At 49.1% G+C, this 19,246-nt stretch overlaps 1 protein-coding gene across 1 annotated transcript in view; it reads left to right on the top strand.

The window, feature by feature from the left end:
- The first annotated feature begins 16,447 nt into the window (after positions 1-16,447).
- The window catches only part of LOC146187085 (cytochrome P450 3A24-like), a 40,017-nt gene continuing 37,218 nt past the window's right edge, over positions 16,448-19,246 (top strand). Inside the window, exons 1-2 of the mRNA XM_084605757.1 lie at positions 16,448-16,619; positions 18,749-18,845. Of these exons, the coding sequence (XP_084461883.1) occupies positions 16,552-16,619; positions 18,749-18,845 (165 nt within the window). The 5' untranslated portion in view covers positions 16,448-16,551. The remainder of the gene's footprint in view (positions 16,620-18,748; positions 18,846-19,246) is intronic.

Raw genomic sequence — 19,246 nt, 5'->3', positions numbered from 1 at the left:
AGAAGTTACGGAAAAAGCTGAAGAATACGCAGCGCAACTCGCAAGACAAAATTGGGAACAATTCAGCGACTCGCTTCAGGGAACCTTAGGTACGGCCAGAACCTGGAATCTCCTAAGAGCACTAATCGATCCGACCAAAACAAAATCAGAAAACAATGAAATCATCGACAGAATCATCAACTCCTTCGAGGGTTCGGACACCAACCTTTTAGAGAAGGCACGAAAAAAATGTTTCGGTGATCACAATCCCTCACGATACCAAGAAACCTATCGCGGAGCCGAAAACGAGAGACTCGACCGCCCAATAACTGTGGAAGAAGTTTATGCGGCCATAAGGAATACAACCAGGAACACGGCAGCAGGAGCCGACAGAATCGACAACACCCTGATCCGAAACCTGAGTGACGACCTCATGCAAGAAAGAGCTCGTAAGCTTTCTAAACAAACACTGGGAGGCGGAGACGGTTCCCGAAGACTGGAAACACGCCGAAGTAATTATTATTCCTAAACCTGGCAAACAGCTCCAAATTGAAAATCTCAGGCCCATCTCGCTCACGTCGTGCCTCGGCAAGCTTTACGAGCGGGTGGTGATGCTCAGACTGCAAAATTTCATGGAAGATAATGACCATGTACCCCATACCATGTTCGGCTTCAGTGCAAAACTCTCGACGCAGGACGTGCTGCTCCAAATGCAAGAAGATGTGCTCCGCAACGTACTCCGAACGGGTGAAAATGTCATAATGGCCCTTGACATCAAGGGAGCATTTGATAACGTCAGTCACGAAGCGATCCTTAGAGGCCTAGACGACCTGGACTGCGGACGCAGAATCCACGGGTACGTCAAAGCCTTCCTGTCAGAACTGCCACCATCGGCATGGGAGACCTTCGATAGAACAAAATTCACGCGCCAAACAAAGGAACACCCCAAGGATCAGTCATCTCACCTATCCTCTTCAATATAGCTATGATAGGTCTAGCACGAAAACTAGAGAAGATCGAAGGCATCAGGCACGCCATGTATGCAGACGACATAACAGTCTGGAAAAAGACCGGTTCCCTCCTGGACAAAAACCGGTTCCCTCGGGGAGAAAGAAGAAAAACTACAGGAAGCGGCCTCCTGTGTACAGAAATATCTCGGAGAAAGAGGACTCGCATGCTCGACCGAGAAATCGGAACTGCTTCGAGTGTGGAGAGGCAAACAAAACCGGACCGTCCCAACCAGTGAAAACCTGAAACTCAACATCTACCTAGAAGTAATGCCCATCCCGGAAAAGACAACAATAAGAATATTAGGTATGTGGGTTCAATCGAACTAACGCAGTAGTCACACTTTTGCCATGCTCAAAACAACAACGATACAAGTGAAACGCCTGATCACCCGCATCACCAACAGGCGGCATGGCATGCGCGAAGAGGACACACTAAAACTAGTTAGAAACCTGGTAGTGAGCCGAATTATGTACAGCCTGCCCTACCAGTGCCTCAACGAGAGTGAAATACATTAAGCGGATGCCCTGCTACGCAAAGCGTATAAGACGGCGCTCCGATTACCACGCAACACGTCTACAGAAAAGCTCATGGCGATTGGATTGCAAAATACATTCGAAGAACTACGCGAGGCGCAGCTTGAGTAGCAAAAACTCAGGCTGCTGCAGACAACGACTAGAAGAGCGCTCTTACAGAGACTCGGATACTGTGAGCAGATGCGAGAAATAGCGAGGACGGTAACGATCCCCGACGAACTTCGCAAGTCCCTCAAGGTAGCTCCAATCTCGAGAAACATGGACCCTAACCTCCACCAAGGTAGAAGAGAAGCAAGGGCCGAGTTTATTCAAAAAACATACGCTCCTCAATACACGACCGTGTATGTAGACGCGTCCTCGAGAGGAGGACACAACAAAATTGCAATGGCCACGGTGGTCGATTCGTCTCTACGCGAAGTGACCAGCGCCTCTATCCGACAATGCACAGTAGCAGAGGCCGAGGAAGTAGCCGTTGCTCTAGCGGTGGCAGAGGGTTATAGAGCTGGGCGGTCGCTAACGATACTCACGGACTCTCAAACAGCCTGTCGAAATTTCATGAATGGTAGGATTGGTCGTCACGCGCTCCGTGTACTCCTCGAAGCGAGCGACAGAATTAAAAACCACGAAGAAAACAAGACCAGACACAAAATTATGTGGGTACCGGGGCACATGGGGTTGGCAGGGAACCAAGAGGCTGACAGGATAGCTCGAGCATACACTACTTTCCGAGCATCCGACGAATTCGCGGAACTTTTGCCAGCACCCAAGGCACACTCGGCCATACTAGAAAACTATAGAGGAAGAAGAATGCGATATCCCCCACCGCACAGTTCTCTCACCAGAGAGGAAGCTGTCATATGGAGACAATTACAGACGGGTTCATACTCAAACCTACACATACTAAACAAAATGCACCCTACCATATATGCTGACAGATGTTCGTGGTGCGATGAAAAACCAACTCTATATCACATCACATGGGCCTGTCAAAACATAGATGTGGTCCCCAAAATTCGAAACCCGAGTGCGGAGCAATGGGAGACTCTGATGTCCAGCGACCGCTGTAAAGACCAGCAAGGTCTGGTGCAGCGAGCCCAACGGGCGGCAGTAGCCAGCGGAGCCCTGGACTGAGGGCAACCGACCATTGTGCAAAAGTGGGCGAAATCGACGGAGAAGACTTATGGATTCAACAAGCAGACATCTCTGAAGACGTCCCAAAAACCGCCAAGAAATATAGGCTAAATAAAGTTTTTCCTCCTACTCCTCCCTGGACGTAGCAGGTGGCTGAGTAGTCGCTCAATCCCCGGAACCGGTTTGAGAACAGCAGGGAGTCTACGGTGCAGTGCCGTAGAATATGAGGACACCGGTACAGCAGCCGGCGTTGCTCACTCCCAGCCAAGGCGTCCCTCACCTCCCGGAGGAGGAGGGCAAAACATCTTTATTTATTTAGTCAGCGAGGGGGGGGGGGGGGGCTCAGTCCAGGGTCCCGTTGGCCGTGGCTGCAGTAACAGCGCGGCGAGCCAGCCATTGCTGGCGCTCCGGGCAGAGGTCCTGCAGGACGGCCTCCCAATCTTCCATGCAGGGGTGGGGGAGAGGGCTTAAAGAAGGGGTAACGGCCCGCCCAAACCATGTGGTAGAGCGTTGCCCGCTCGCCGCAATGTGGGCAGTCAGGGGAATAAAGGGAGAGGTACAGAGGTTTAGGAGAAATGGTGTAATAAAGGTATTAGTTTGCAGGCGGCGGTAAGTTGCTGCTTTTTGAGTAGACAGGGTGGGAGAAGGGGGAGGTAATGTGCGGCGAGACAGCCTGTAGTGTTCAAGCAGTGCTATGTATGTAAGGATCGGGGAGGCATACGTGTGATCCGGGAGAGGGGAGGCTCGGGGAAGGAGCGCGCGAGCGTGTCGATAGGCAGCTTCATTGCCGGGCATCGACTGGTGTCCCGGAATCTATATCACACTGATCCTTTTCGGAGGATTAGCGACGAGGATTCGGCGGCTGGCGGCACCGGTGCGTCCGCGAAGATAGTTACAAGCTACCATCATGTCAGATTACCGCACCTCCCGGAGCCTCCGCTTCTCTGGCTTCCACCCCATTGCCTCTCCATATCGCGCCTTTTTATAACCTCCGCGTTGATGCACTTCAGCCTTATCGTCATCTGTTCACCAGTCAGCGCTTGCCACGTCACCGACTACTTCTTCTTCAACTTCTTAATCCTTCTTTGGACCTTGTAATCTTTTTCGCGCCGTCGTCGTCTTCTTCGCTTTCGCAAAAAGCCTCTGCATTTGGCCTCGTACATGTGACTGTGAGTCGGCCTTAAGACTTTCTTCTAAAATTACAGGTCGAGCAGTTTACCATGTATTCCAATGCATTACTAAGGTAATCGTTAATAGAATCAATGATTCGTGTGCTTCAATAAATCAATGTAGCAGGCAGACTTCCATAAAGCAATATATCCAACAAGAGATGCAGAAAGGCAAGCAGGCTATAGCCAACCTCTATAACTTATAACCTTTAGAGATTTTTGGAAAGTATTGGACTCAATAGAAACCTTAGCAGTCATGCACGCGAGCGGAAACAGGTTCTAGATGAGCTGCAAATGTGATCTCGAGATTTTTCATCTGGTGTGACACACCAGTAATAGCAAGAATGAACCACAAAAAGGAACTTGAGATTTTTTGCGATTTTAATGCTGAATAACATCGCAAATAACCGTCTATTAGATATTGTAGCGCTCAATTCTCACTCTGAGACAAGACCTTTTTTCATTTTGACCATAATCTTATGTGTTTTGGTTAGTGGTCCCTGAAAGCAGTCAAGCGAAAACTTCTCAATAGCTTAAAAAGCCGACGATGTGGACATATATTTATCAGTTACCTAAAATATTTAGGACAGCAATGAAATTCAACATTACGTCGGGTAGGGGGTGTACTTTTCTGTGAGGCAGCCGTACCAGGACGGTCATGTGGGCGAAGGATGGTATTCTGCACATGAGATGACCGGCCCAGCACACAGTTAACTGGAGAGAACCTCACCCTGGGCGTAGTTAGGTTGCTTACACCGTGAAAGAGAAAACCGTTGAAGCATCAGGTCGTGAAGAAAGACGTGCAAAGCCAGAGGCTGACAGCGTACGTTAGACCTTAGTGATGAAGTGGCTTTAGGGATAATACAGACTGCTCGGCACAACTGATCACGACCAGCCCTCAGTGAGGCCTCCTAACGACCCTTCAGTGTGACAGCTGCGTCCACGTTATTCGCCTGTCCTGATTACTGATCCGCCCATGCGTTCTTGAGGACTCCAAAGCGATCGCCCTTAATGAACATCCAATATCTGGATATCATTAAGCCAAGTCTGCTCTATGACCCTGTTCCTGTCCATAAACGCAGCGCCTATCATTTTCTAAGGGAAGGAGAACCTCACCAAGACCACCGGAGCATAGAAGACGTCCTCGTGTCAGCTTCCAGATTCGGAGGTGAGCTTTGCAGAGAGACCTCTCCTCTCCTCGCCCTCTCCTCAAAATAGCAAGGAGTTCAGCTCTCAAAAAAAGAGATAGAAAGTCTAAAAAAAAAAAAACAGGTCACGGCTTTAACGATCTTAATGCAAGAGCTCAAGCGAACCACTAGTAAAGCAATAACGCCAAAAACTGATCAGAATTCCCCAAAACAAGCGCAGAAGGTAGTTCCTTGCTCCCAGCCTGCCTTAGGCGAGGTCTACCAACCGATCATCCAAGAGCTTAGATCCTTTAGGGAGGAATTTCGAGCTCTTCCAATCTACCTAAACGCCCGATCCCAAGAAATTCGAGAGCAGATTGCAAACAGCAGACGATACACGAATACATCAAGTTCTGCTCGGCGGAAAGAGCGTGTAGATAAAAGACACAAGCCTAAATTCGATCGTCAAAGGCAAGTGGACGAGCCCTCTGATAGGGATATGGCATGTAAGACAAATATAGAGTAAAGATTTGGCAGTGGAACTGCCGGGGATACAGGAGAAAGCAGGCGGCTCTTAATGTACTCCTATCTCATGAATCTGACTCACCTGCAGGTATCCTGGTTCAAGAACTTCACCTAATGCCTATTAAACTCCAAGACTATGTAACGTATCAGCACGACCAGTTAGTGCACAAATTATACAGTGCTGTACTACACGACCCTCTTGAGGCGGAGCTGTACTGGAATTGCACCGGACTACCGCGTCCTGACTACGATTTTCCGCAGACATGCAGCTCTCAAAATTATGCCGTCCCTTTTATCTTTATTGTCGCCTCCTCCATTGAATCCAACTGGCAAGGGCAAAAACGGTGTTAAAGTAACTGTTCTTTCACGAGAAGTGTTTAAGCTGCACCACTACGAGGCGACGCTCACCCGTGCGGCCGTTGTGTGCAGCAGCAGCAACAGGAGCGCCAGCAGCAGAGGGTGCAGCATGCTGTTGTTGTTGTGCCTTGGATGAAGCACGCTTCCTGTTATTGTTGTTGTTGGCCAAACAACAATGACGCGTACCCACGCAGGGTGATTCGCGATGAACGGGGTCCTGCCTCCCAGGAAATTTCTTCTTCGTCGCAGGGCACATGCTTAACCATGAATATTGATTCCTCTGTTCGTTGTTCGTTTCGCCAAGCGCGGTTTATCAGCTGCAAGAAGAATCCTGTAGAATTAGCAGAAACCGCGCAAAAGGGCGGCAACGAAAAGACAAAATCAACACGGCATAGCTTGTTATTGTGTAAGCAATACTACGCCAGGTTTCAGCCCGTCGCGTAAACCCGGCCGGTAGCCACGTTTGACAAAGCGACCGCAGATGGTGCCCCTGTTCATGACATCGGGTAAACCTGGTCGGTAGCCACGCTCCGCCGCAGCCTAAACATATCGCACCACACTTGGGGCATAGCTCAGCCACGGCCGCTCAATGGAGGCGCACTTGGTGCGGCCCGTCGCGTCGCGCCTCAATGGCTGGGGAAGCGCGTATTGGGAGAAGTTACAGTTTCCGCCGTCATTCTCCGCGGGGGCGCCACCACTCCAGGACAAAGCGCCGCCGGCACACCGGGCACGGACGAGCAGACGACGCGGAAGGAGCGCGCTGTCTGGGTTGACGCGTGTTATCGTTTTGACTACTCATCATAACCGCGTGGTTCTGATAGTTCTGCATGCGTGTCATCGGTGCCTGTGTCAACAGCGTCCTAAGCGTAGGCCGCACCATGGCAGGCAACTGCTGTGTGCCGCTGTGCACCACGAAAACAAGAAAAGATCGGTTATCATGAGTTCCCGAGCGATTCACAACGTCGAGCAGCATGGCTGGAAAACATATCTCGGGAGGGCTACGACGGAAAAGGAAGCCGGTGGGAGCCGAGTGACAAGTCACTGCACTTCACTCACTGCAAGTATACTCACTGCGCTTCACAGATGACGATTACAAGAAGAACATAAAATTGAAGATCCTGCTTCCTTCAGCTGTCCCCTCCGTATTCCCGAACTGCCTACATTACAAGTTAAGTTACTCACGCGGGCTCATGTTGAGCCAAATAATCTTGAAAAAATTAATGTGCGCAGGTCAATAGCTTTATTTTCCCCACTTGTTATAGCTAGATTTCATTTCCTCCTGGACAACCCCCCCGTGTCATCCTGAAGCATGTGTGTTTCAAGATAGCTGCGCCACGATCACTTTTATGACGATGATATCAAAACGGTATGCCTTGCCCAACATCGCATAAGTGAAGCCATGGAGACACCAAGAGGAGCCGCTCTATTTATAAGATGACGAGCGGCTCTCTTGGTTAGAGTTGGACTTTGCCATATCGAAAACATCAGGTCCAAAGAGGCACGTCGAAGCAAAGGCTATCCAAACAAACGTACGAAGTGACAATCATGAGAACCAGATCCACAGTGGCGCAAATTAAGTACCTTCTTGATCACATCAAGTATCTTACAACAATGTCTTCTGAGTGCCTTACTAGTGCATTGCATTTACCCGAATCTTATTTTCAGCTTCCGATACGCCCTAAAGCAGGCTCTGAAAGCGGGTCTATAGTATTGCTTTTTAGCAGCCTAAGGCAAGTCAAAGGCGGGAACGACAAAGTTGACGCAAGGCCTGCAGTTTTCACCTCGGAGAAAATACTGAAGGTACCACTAGCAAAAAAAAAAAGAATATATCGACTGAGATTATACACATTTTGCCATGCTTTGTGCAGGTTGGCATCTTGCAAGCATCAGTCTGCAAATGCATCTATCAACAATAGACAGCTATAAAACTTGGCATTCGTGATTATGAAAGTACCTTGCCAACTGCCATATCACGTCTTCTGCGAGAGAGTTTTCGAGTCAGCTTGGATTCATTCATGTGTGGTGTGACATAGAGTTAGCACCGATTGCATTCTTGGCTGGTTACTTTGCACGTTCATTTGAAGAGAAATTATACGAATAGTTTTACAGAATCTCACGAAACATTTTTATTTGTTCTGTTTTCAGTGCCTGCCCGTGTTTTCATTATTTATATATTCATCATCATCATCATCAGCCTGACTATACTCACTGCAGGGCGAAGGCCTCTCCCATATTTCTCCACTTAACCCGGTTCTGTGCTAGCTGCATCCACTTGACCCTTGCGAACTTCTTAATCTCATCCGCCCACCTAACTTTCTGCCGCCCCCTGCTACGCTTTCCTTCCCTTGGAATCTAGTTTGTTACTCTAAGCGACCATCGGTTATCCTCTCTTCGCACTACATGTCCTGCCCATGTCCTTTTCTTCTTCTTAATTTCCACTAGAATATCGGTAACTTGAGTTATTTCTCTGACCCACTCTGTACGCTTCCTATCTCTTAAAGTTAATGTTGGGGGGGGGGGGGGGGTATTTATATATTACCAAAGTTTAAAAAACTTCTAGCGCTTACTTTAGAGTGTCAATAATTTTATTTTATTAGCCCTATCCATTTATTAACTTTGTGCCTTGTGATTCCTGCAAAACCATGGACTTATCAAAATTCTTGATGATGGACGCCTAAGGTATCTGAAAATCACCATGCACCTTTGTTAGCAAGGTGATGAAGCGCCCGCAGGTCATAAGAAGCAGCGAGCTATGCCACATGTCAGTTTCATTCCTTCTTCCCTATTTTGTGCAATTTCCGGAGTTGATTTGCGAGAGAAAAGACCGCAGTCACACTAAGGACCTAACCAAACTAATGCGACCACTGCTGACCAACTGGACAGGCAACATTAATTAGACAGTGGAAAAAATCACGCTTGCACGTAGACCTTTTTCGAGAAAAGTTCTTCGCTTGTAAAATAAGCTTGCGTGTCTTCTGTGCATCACGCGGCTTCATAATATCAAACGAGAAAAAAAATTGCCTGAGCCTGCGGGCGTGTCGTCGAACTGGCTGTCTTGTGTTGTTTCTTTTGCAACAGTTTGTGTTAGCTAGTATGTTTTGGTGATGGTACCCACTTGAATATTATTTCCAGTGAAAAGGGAGGAACAGGCTGAACAATAATAATGTTGAACGCTACGTCCTGAATTGTAAGTTTCCAGAAAAGTGCACGCTGAATAAATGGCCCCAGACCATGTCCCGATTTCAGGATTGCAATATCTAATACGTTATTACAGTGGTTGAAACGCAACTAAATGGGTGCGCACTCAGCGAAGCACACGACTGCCTCGTTCTCGTTGTAAACGGAAGACCACGAATGACTTGGAAAAGCCTATTGATGATGACTTGCCTCTATCACCTTATCAATAGCAAACTTGCACATAGCATCACATAATGTGTGAAACGCCGCTCATAATCCTAAATTGAGCAAGCGCCGACCACGCGGACGCCGAAACGAAAGCACAGCCACGGCCGCTGCGCGCTGCTCTCCGCCCGGACTCGTCCCGGAGCGGTGGCGCCGCAGCGGTGGCGATGAGAACTAGGCGCAATACGGCTCTTCTGGGCGACGCGACGGGCCGCACCCAAGTGCGCCTCCATTGAGCGGCCGTGGCTCAGCTATGCCAGGATATACGCAGCAAGAGGTACGTTTCTCTGGCTGAGCTTGTTGTGATCATCTTTGTTTAGCAATGAGAGTCAGATCCTCTCCTGCTTGTTCCCGTTGACTGAATTCCTGCATAGGCCCCATTTTGGCGGCTATGCTCCGTCTACAAGGTGTTGCACAATTAGACGCGCGCTGTAGAATGCTTCTCCCAGCTAAACCGCGGAATCCTTGCAGTTCAGATTTCGCACAGAAATCGCATTTTGTCGCTAGTATTTTTTAATACTAAATTTGTTTAGGGTACTTGCCTGATTCGATCAGAAGAAGTAAAATATTCCAATCGCCTGCGGCGGCGGCGACGCCAGACAAACCGCTGCCCCAGCGATGGGACTGGTGGCGCCACCTCATGCTGCTTACAACAACTTTGTAGCAGGAAAAGAGGGGCGAACGTTTCTGGCAGAAGGTTTGAGTTGTTGTAAGCAGCATGAGGTGGCGCCACCAGTCCCATCGCTGGGGCAGCGGTTCGTCTGGCGTCGCCGCCGCCGCAGGCGATGAGAATATTTTACTTCTTCTGATCGAATCAGGCAAGTACCCTAAACAAATTTAGTATTAAAAAATACTAGCGACAAAATGTGATTTCTGTGCGAAATCTGAACTGCAAGGATTCCGCGGTTTAGCTGGGAGAAGCATTCTACAGCGCGCGTCTAATTGTGCAACACCCTTTATTACGCTCGGCAGTCTGGCATAACTGTTTGGCAAGCCGTTTCTCCCTCTGCTCGGGCGTCTCCGCTGCTCGCTTCACCTTCGTACTCTCATTCTCGCTTTGCTGCTGCTATACGGCGTTTTTTACGCTCTGCCGGCGGCTGCGTTTCGATGGAGGCGAAACGAAGAGACGTCTGTGTGCTATGCGATGTTGCTGTTGCGACTGTAGGAAGAAGCAAAAGAAAATGCACGGGCCTGCTACTGGCTCTGTAGCTGAACCACCTCCACTGCCTCGTGCGGACAGAAGAAAGTAGAGAAGAAAGAAAAAGAAGAGGGAGAGAAAGACGCGCGTTGCAACGGCCTTCGTCCACCATCGAAGCGAAGCGGTGGCGGGTGCAATTACGCCCTACAAAAGATAAAAATTTGGTGGCAGACTAGCCTCCGCCTCAAGCGTTGGTGACCTTCCAGTCCTAGCCCCGTAGGGCCAGGAGCAGCCACTCTTCATCATGCGATGTCACTGTTGTTGTGGCTGTAGGAAGAAGGAAAAGAAAATTTGGAGAACGCTTAAGCTTCGCCTTCAAGAGTGGAACGCGATAGCGTTATTGCACCTCGTTCGCACCGCCCACTCATTCGCTCGGTATGCTCTTGAGTCACACAAAGACATAGTTTTCATACTCAACACTTCTAAGTGCACTCGGTGTCTCGGAGGGAGAAAGCCGGGCAGCGACGCGCCATAAAGGCGGACGCGATCATGGGGCTGACGCCTTGATGGGATCGTCCTCTATCTCGCTTGGGAGCACCACGCAGAAGCATGATTCCACGGAAGCAGCTCGGCACACATCGGAGGGGACGCTTTCCCAGCAGAAGCGCTACGGCGCAGCGATCACGTCAGAGGCGTCCGGCATCAGACGCTGCACCTAGCAATCGCACTGTGAGCGGAAAGAGGAGCCGCGTCGCCTAAACACCACTGTTCGAGTGACGCACGCTGGATGTTGAAAGGGGAGAGAGCGAGAAAACTTATTAAACGCAAGGGTATTGGGGCATCCTCGCACCGGTACCCGCGCGGCCCGAAGGGGAGAAGCGGGTGAGCGAAGATAGTGATCTAAAGAAAGGAAAGACGCTTGATTCTACAACCCGTGAGGGTGCACGGCGAAACGTCAGGGGCGAGTGGCGCGGCACGCGTCGGGGCAGCGCCGCACATTGCGAGGAGGGGTTCTTCTGTGTTTGCCGCAAGATGGCTCTGCATGTGCGCAGAGCGCAGAAGAAATGTAGCGGAAACGTACTTCGCTACTCGTGTAACTGCGACTTCTGTAAGTAACATGCTCATAATTACCGATATACACCGCAGTATAACGTTCTACGGCACGTTTCTAAGGCAACACCGCATTCACTAGAAGCGCTTTTGTACCGCTTTCAAGCATCGATCTCGTGGCTGAGTGGTAGCGTCTCCGTCTCACACTCTGGAGACCCTGGTTCGATTTCCACCCAGCCCATCTTGTAAGTTGCTTTTTATTTATAAAGTGCATGCCGGGATTTATCGCTCACGGCGAACGCCGCCGACGAAACCGGCTTTTCTGCGACACGAGCTCCTAAACCCTATCGCGTTAAAATGCACGGGCGTGCTGCTAGCTCTGTAGCTGAGCCACCTAGGGTGCCTCGATGTAGCACGGCGGCGCTGGTGTCGAGGCACGCTAGAGCCACCTCCACTGCCTCGTGCGGACTGAAGAGAACAAGTAAAGAAAAAGAAGAGGGAGAGAAGAACGCGCCGTAACAGCCACCATCCACCACCTAAGCGACGGCGGGTGCAATGACGGCCTACAACAGATAAAAATTCGGTGGCTGGCTAGCCCCTGCCGCAAGCGGCGTTGACCTACCGTCCCAGCCCAGCCACCCCTCACGTTAAAGATCCCCAGGTGGTTTAAATGACTCCGTAGTCCTGCACCATGGCTCCTCTTTCTCTCTTTCCGCATTCTCTCTCACCTTCCTCTCACATTATAGCACGGGTCAGGTGTCCACAGAGCATGTGACAGATACTGCGCCTTTCCTTTCCTGTGAATAAATGTATTATTATTATTATTATTATTATTACTGCGCCCTGCATCTTGGCGTCGCCGCCTGCAAGGCGCTCTTCTGTGTGCGTTTTTTTACGTTCTCCTGGTCGTATCTTCTTCGACCCGCTGTGAGGCCAGGGCACGCCGCTTCGCTTCCTGACGACGCCTTTTGGTTAGGCTTTCCTCTCTTCGCTCCGGTTGTTGTGACTGAATGAAGGAAAATAAAATGCACGGGCCTGCTACCGGCTCCAGCTCAGCCACCTCCGCTGCCTCGTGCAGAGAGGAGAATAAAAAAATTGATTGATTTATAGGAAGGGAAAGGCGCGGTAACTGTCTCACTTGTTTTCTGTGGACACCACAACCGCACCGTAAGGGAATGGAGGAAGGTGGGAGTGAAAGTGGAAAGAGAGAAAGAGGAGTCGTAGTGGAGGGCTACGGAGTAATTTCGACCTCCTGGGGATCTTTAACGTGCGCTGACATCGCACAGCACACGGAGGCCTCCGTTTCGCCTCCATCGAAACGCAGCCGCCGAGGTCGGGTTCGAACCCGGGTACTCCGGCACAGTAGTCGGGCGTCTTACCATTGCACCACCACGGCGGGGCAGAGAGGAGAAAATAGAGACGAAAGAAAAGGAAGAGGAAAAGAAAGACGCTTCGGTGTCTCCGCTGCACGCTTAGCCTTCTTCTGTTCGTTTTAGAGTGCAGCTCTTTGGCGTCCGTTCCTGGGTTTCGCGTCGGCGTCGGCGTCGTAGTCGGCCTCGTAACCAGCTCCGCCCCCCTTTCATCCCCCCAGCGCTAGCAGCGACCGACTGATACCGCTGGATGCCACTGACGCCGCTAGAGAGTCAAGATAACGTGACTGCATAGAACACCGTCGCCGCCATGCAGAAACAGAAATTCCTTTCTTCGCTCCTCCTCCAATGCAACCCCTGTGCGGTGGCAATCAGAGAGCCAGATCGGTGGCGGCGGATCTGTATATGTGCACCGCCCGAGCCGAAATTGCCGCTGCCGTTCGCCACTGCGAAATTATCTGCCAGTTCTTTCTGAGCCATGAGCGAGACGAATGTTGACATAAAGACAAACAGGAATTTCTTCACACATGCGGGAGAACATCCCGTTCCTCTTGCTCGTAACGCGTCCCACGGCTGTGACAACCTCGCGAAGCACTTGTACAGATCTCGTCTTTGAGAATCAAGCATTGGTGTACCAAGTCGAACATATATCAGTCCATTTCTCCGACCACAAAGCTTCCTTCATGACTGTCAAGAACTGTTAGTGGAGTCTTTGTTAAAGGAATACGTGTGAAAAATAAAAAAAAAATTCTGTGATAGCGCATACATGTGTTGCTCGATTTCTTTGCCTCAATCTATCGAAAAGGTGAAACAGCTTATTTGCTGCGCTCAAATTTCGCATTAGGAAGTAACCTAATCGTCGGTAATTTTTTTCCTATGTTCAACGGCCAACTGCCAGGCGACAACCTTGGCGTCTGACGAGTTTTTCCAATCTTTTACGCAGTTAACATATAATAATAATAATTGGTTCACAGGAAGGGAAAGGCACAGTATCTGTCACACTTGTGTCTGTGGACACCTGAACCGCGCCGTAAGGGAAGGGAGGTCGTGGGAGGTCGTGGGTTCGGTTCCCACCATTGGCACGTTGTTTTTTCTTCTACTTTGTGTTTAATTATCTTTCCCCTAAAGAGATTACATTACTAATTTCTGTGATTATCCAAGTATTAAAAAAAAGACGAAGTACCATCAACAACGCTTTCCTTGGCCTCGCCGACTGTTGGCTTCTTTCCTTCATGTATTATAACGAGCACCCTCATTTCCCCTTAATTGATCTGCTTGTAGCTTACGGGGGTCTCGTTTCTGGCAGTCTTGAAGCCATAGGTAGCGTAAGAGGGTTCTAGCACAGCTTTCGCCCTCGCTCTTGATCACGTCCTACGTGACGCTGGCGGTAACAAAGGATGCTCTACGTCCGCCGCTATGGCTGAGGGTGGCGCTGGTGAACACTCTCAAGGTTCGTATACAGACAACACAAATACCCAACCAAGTAGCAGGGGGGACAGCGGCCGATGTAGCTCAGTTGGAAGAGCACCGGACGCGATATTCGGAGGTCGTGGGTTCGGTTCCCACCATCGGCACGTTGTTTTTTCTTCTACTTTGTGTTTAATTATCTTTCCCCTAAAGAGATTAGATTACTAATTTCTGTGATTATCCAAGTATTAAAAAAAAAGACAAAGTACCATCCCCAACGCTTTCCTTGGCCTCGCCGACTGTTGGCTTCTTTCCGTCATGTATTATAACGAGCACCCTCATTTCCCCTTAATTGATCTGCTTGTAGCTTACGGGGGTCTCGGTTCTGGCAGTCTTGAAGCCATAGGTAGCGTAAGAGGGTTCTAGCACAGCTTTCGCCCTCGCTCTTGATCACGTCCTACGTGACGCTGGCGGTAACAAATGATGTTCTACGTCCACCGCTATGGCTGAGGGTGGCGCTGGTGAACACTCTCAAGGTTCGTATACAGACAACACAAATACCCAAGCAAGTAGCAGGGGGGACAGCGGCCGATGTAGCTCAGTTGGAAGAGCACCGGACGCGATATTCGGAGGTCGTGGGTTCGGTTCCCACCATCGGCACGTTGTTTTTTCTTCTACTTTGTGTTTAATTATCTTTCCCCTAAAGAGATTACATTACTAATTTCTGTGATTATCCAAGTATAAAAAAAAAGATAAAGTACCATCCCCAACGCTTTCCTTGGCCTCGCCGACTGTTGGCTTCTTTCCTTCATGTATTATAACGAGCACCCTCATTTCCCCTTAGTTGATCTGCTTAATATATTGACCTGATTTAGGATTTAGTACTGTAATCATTTTATGGAGAAATATAACTAAGTGCAAAGGAGGAGGAAAAACAACGCGCTTATGCTGGTGACCGAACCCAGAACTGCTAAATACCACGACCTGTGCTTTTACCAACTGAGCTTTGGGCGTCCGTCTCGGCTGCGGGAGGTGGTCAGTTCGAAACTCGCCGCCGGACACACACCGGTAAAATTGGGTACAAGCGTCCCCCGGCCCGGCGCCCGGCTCTTTCAGGGGTGTGCGTTTGGAAGAGGCTCTGCTAACCCTGCTGTTGTGCTCCCTCGGGAGCTTAGTTTCGAACAACAAAAAAAAAGGGCCGCATAATGGGCTGTTGCCGCGCAAGGCGGACTTATTGTTGTCCGATGGCGGAACGAACCACTGCCACATCGGCGCAACTATTTGGGGCGTGACCCCTTTTCCCAAGCATTTCTCCCCAGAAGAGCCGAGCACCAGGCCGGGGGAAAGCTTGTACCCGCCGCCGGACACCCACCGGTAAAAATGGGTACAAGCGTCCCCCGGCCTGGCGCCCGGCTCTCATAGGAGTGTGCGCCTGGAAGAGGCTCCGCAAACCCCGCTGCGCTCCTTCTGGGGCAAAATAGTTTCGAACACTTCAGCCTGCAAAGGTGGTTCGAGTTACCGTGTTTCACGGGATTCAAAACTGAAAACGAGTCGTGTCCTGCACACGCGAAAACACAGAAAAGCCTTGTTTCAAGTGCGAAACGCTTTAAGCCAGAGTGTCGAAAGACGGGGTTCAAAACTGAAAACGAGTCAGTTTTCAGTTTTGGGCTCCTGTCTCGGCTGCGGGAGGTGGTCAGTTCGAAACCCGCCGCCGGACACCCACCGGTAAAATTGGGTACAAGCGTCCCCCGGCCTGACGCCCGGCTCTTTCAGGGGTGTGCGTTTGGAAGAGGCTCTGCTAACCCTACTGTTGCGCTCCCTCGGGAGCACAACAGCAGGGTTAGTTGCCTGTCATCGAGCCGTGTACTCGATCCATAGCAGAATGGGACCAGCAGACTTCTAAGGGCTAAAATGAACCTTAAGTTTGATTCTACAACGGTCAAATACTATGTTTACAAGGAGGTTCCAATGTTCCGAGGAAAGCTCAATGATTGCGGTTCTTGACTTGTGGTTTATATGTTTGCCTGCTTTCTTGCCCAGAGTAAAGAGAGGGAGAGTTAAGGAATCTAATTCCCTCTACACTAGGACAACAACGGAGCAAGGTCTAGGCAAGAGATTGTGCTATCTGCCTTATCGGGTGTTTGCTTGCGCTCGTTTCTTTCTGCTCAGAATCATCTCTTGGGACTGTGGTATCGGTGAGGCGTCACGCAGATGACGTAAAGCACTACGCCGTGATGTAGTACGCGCCTTGCTGTGACTACGTTTGGGAATCTTTTGCCTCCACACGAACCTTGCGTTTGATCGAGGCAGAAACATCTAGACCGCTGTGGGTTCGAAGGCAGTGACTACACAATGTCTGCTTTACTTGGCCTAGTTGACGTGATTCTGCTTGTTCTGACTCTTGGTGGCCTTCTGTACACGTAAGCACCTTTTGAATCCCGTTACTTTTTATTGCTATGAATACATACTGTAAGCTGCCATTGTAATGATTTTGTTACTTTCAAAGTAATGTTACGATCCTGAAGGACAAAACCTAAATTGAGGCTATTGAGGGGACCTATGAAATCTACATCCTTCTTCCTTCTTGCAGTTCAGTGATTATTTCTTTCTAATCACTGCCATTTACAATGTTATATCAGAGAAGCTTTATGATCTAACATGAAATAAACTAAGAGAATCTTAATGCAAACATTTTGCAATAGGTTTCAACACGTCGCAGTTACTCAGCGGCCTTCACATAACCCTACTGATGACAGGGTCGCATCGGCCGTATTTCGATGGAGCCAAGATGTAAAAAGCACCAGTGACCTTTGCAACATCAGGCCACGCTAAAGAACTGCTAGCGGTGTAAATGAATCCAGAGCCCCAAAACGCATCCTGCATGACCTACTTGTCGCTTCTAGTGAATCTTCTATTAGGTTTGCTAGTCCTTCAGAGTCAGTTGTGTATGGTGGTTGTGTACGCACAGCAGCGCTGTGCATTTTTGATGCTTCATCACATTTTACTTTGCTGCCTCTTGGTAGCTTTCAGATAATTAAATTGTAGCCTATGAAAACAGCCCTGCCATTCCACGGCTGGATGCTTCTGAGTGCTGACGACAAAGATATTGTGGAGAACGACATGATTCTTATCGAAAGCCGTCGTCATTAGCAGGCATACCACGTAAAATGTGTCTTGTTCGTTAGTATCATTGTGATCATTGCAAATCCGTTAGAATCATCACGTTACTTTTTAACACCTAGAGCTAGTACTGATTGTGATCCGTGTCCTAGCCCCTGAGTAACGACTGCGCTACCAAGCCTCGTAAATTCGATGCACAGTCACACGACTCGACTCAGTCTGTGATGAAATAATATATCCAGGAGCTGCAAGCAGAGCTCAGTTGAAAACCCCGCTGCATGAACTCGGCATGAAAATGAGTTTACATAAATCACACTGACTTCCATAATATTCTTGAGCCGTGACAATTCGTAGCTACTGTAGAGGCCTGTGTACGCCAGCCTCTAACGCCTCTGTTTTTTGCTACAGTTTGAAAACCGGTGTGCAAGAAAAACTGGTGGTGTTGCTTGATTGCAAAGCTGTTGGTACGCTAATTATAATTGCTCGGTGTTCACAAGTAAGAGCAATGAGGTCTCGCGAAGCATGTTCGTTTTGCTACCACTAGCCACTTATTGGAGTAGGCAGCTAAATAGCGGAAAATTCAATGAGCCCTTCTTTCCTTTTTAAGAATGAACTTATCATAATACTAACAAAAAAGAGAAGGTTTAAGCATGGTTTCCGTTTAGTGACACAAAAGAAAGCTCCGTTAAAATGGTATTGCATGGTATATCAAGTTTGTACACGGTTTGAAGGTTGGAATTAGGAGGATCCTCGAACTTCGATTTAAGAGTGGACGCGGAAGTGCCTTTAACACCGACATTTTTATCCCGCAACGTTCGCAGTTTTGTTTTAAGTTCGTGTTTGGGTGAAGGTAGCTTCTGCACTGTATCCATAAATATTTCAAAAGTGGCCGACGCATTACAAAGGCCAAAGGGCATCACACTAAATTCTCGCACTTGATTTGGTCAAGATTATTCCGCCTTTTCTTTCCGGGATTTTTTTTTTAGTACCTTTTGTGCCCCACCGTGGTGGAGCCATGGTTACGGCGCTTGACTATACTGTACCCAAGGATGCGGGATCGAACCCTGGCCTATAGGCGGTTGCTTTTCCATGGAGGCGAAAAGCTAGGCGCCCATGTGCTGTGCGATGCCAGTGCACGTCAAAGAGCCCCGGTTGGTCGAAGTTTCCAACGCCCTCCACTACGGCGTCCCTCATAACCTGAGGCGTTTGGAGGCGTCAAACCTCATAAACTAAAGTAAACAAATCTAAACTAAGTTGATGTTTGTGGAAATGAAGGTGCACTTTCCTGTAGAGACCCGCCTTGAATAAGGTCAAAGTTAATCGGGTTCAGTGAGACGAACTCTCAAGTTGCGCCTCGAGTAGTACAGCTTAGGCTCTAAGATAAAAGTTCAAAGCCGAAATAAAGGCTGCATTTAAACTTCCATTACAGGTACGCTGCAAGATACCGAAACTTTTGGAAGAACCAGAATGTTGTTCATGAAACGTTTTCCCTGATAGTTGGTCCGGCCAAAAGACTGCTGTTTGAGGTAAAGCAGCCTGTTTTTTTTACATCATCATCACCATCATCATCATAATCATCATCAGCGGGACTATACCCTCAGCAGGGCGAATGTCTCTCCCATATTCCTCCGATTAACCCTGTCCTGTGCTAGCTGCATCCACTTGGCCCCTGTGAACTTCTTGACCTCATCCGCCCGCCTGTCTTTCTGTCGTCCTCTGCTACGTTTTCCTTCGCTTGGTATCCACTTTGTTACCCTTCTAGACCATCGGTTGTCCTCTCCTCGCCCTACATGCCTTCTCCACGCCCATTTCTTATTTTTTATCATTACGATATTGTCATGATTGGCATTAACTCGAGGGCTTTCTCCAATCCAGTCTGCACGCTTACACTATGGGTAGTTATAAATGCACCATGTATGTATATATA

This window comes from Amblyomma maculatum, chromosome 6 (assembly GCF_055883805.1).
Source record: "Amblyomma maculatum isolate TAMU_Amacu chromosome 6, ASM5588380v1, whole genome shotgun sequence".
Taxonomy (NCBI): domain Eukaryota; kingdom Metazoa; phylum Arthropoda; class Arachnida; order Ixodida; family Ixodidae; genus Amblyomma; species Amblyomma maculatum.
This window is presented reverse-complemented; position numbering and strand designations above follow the sequence as displayed.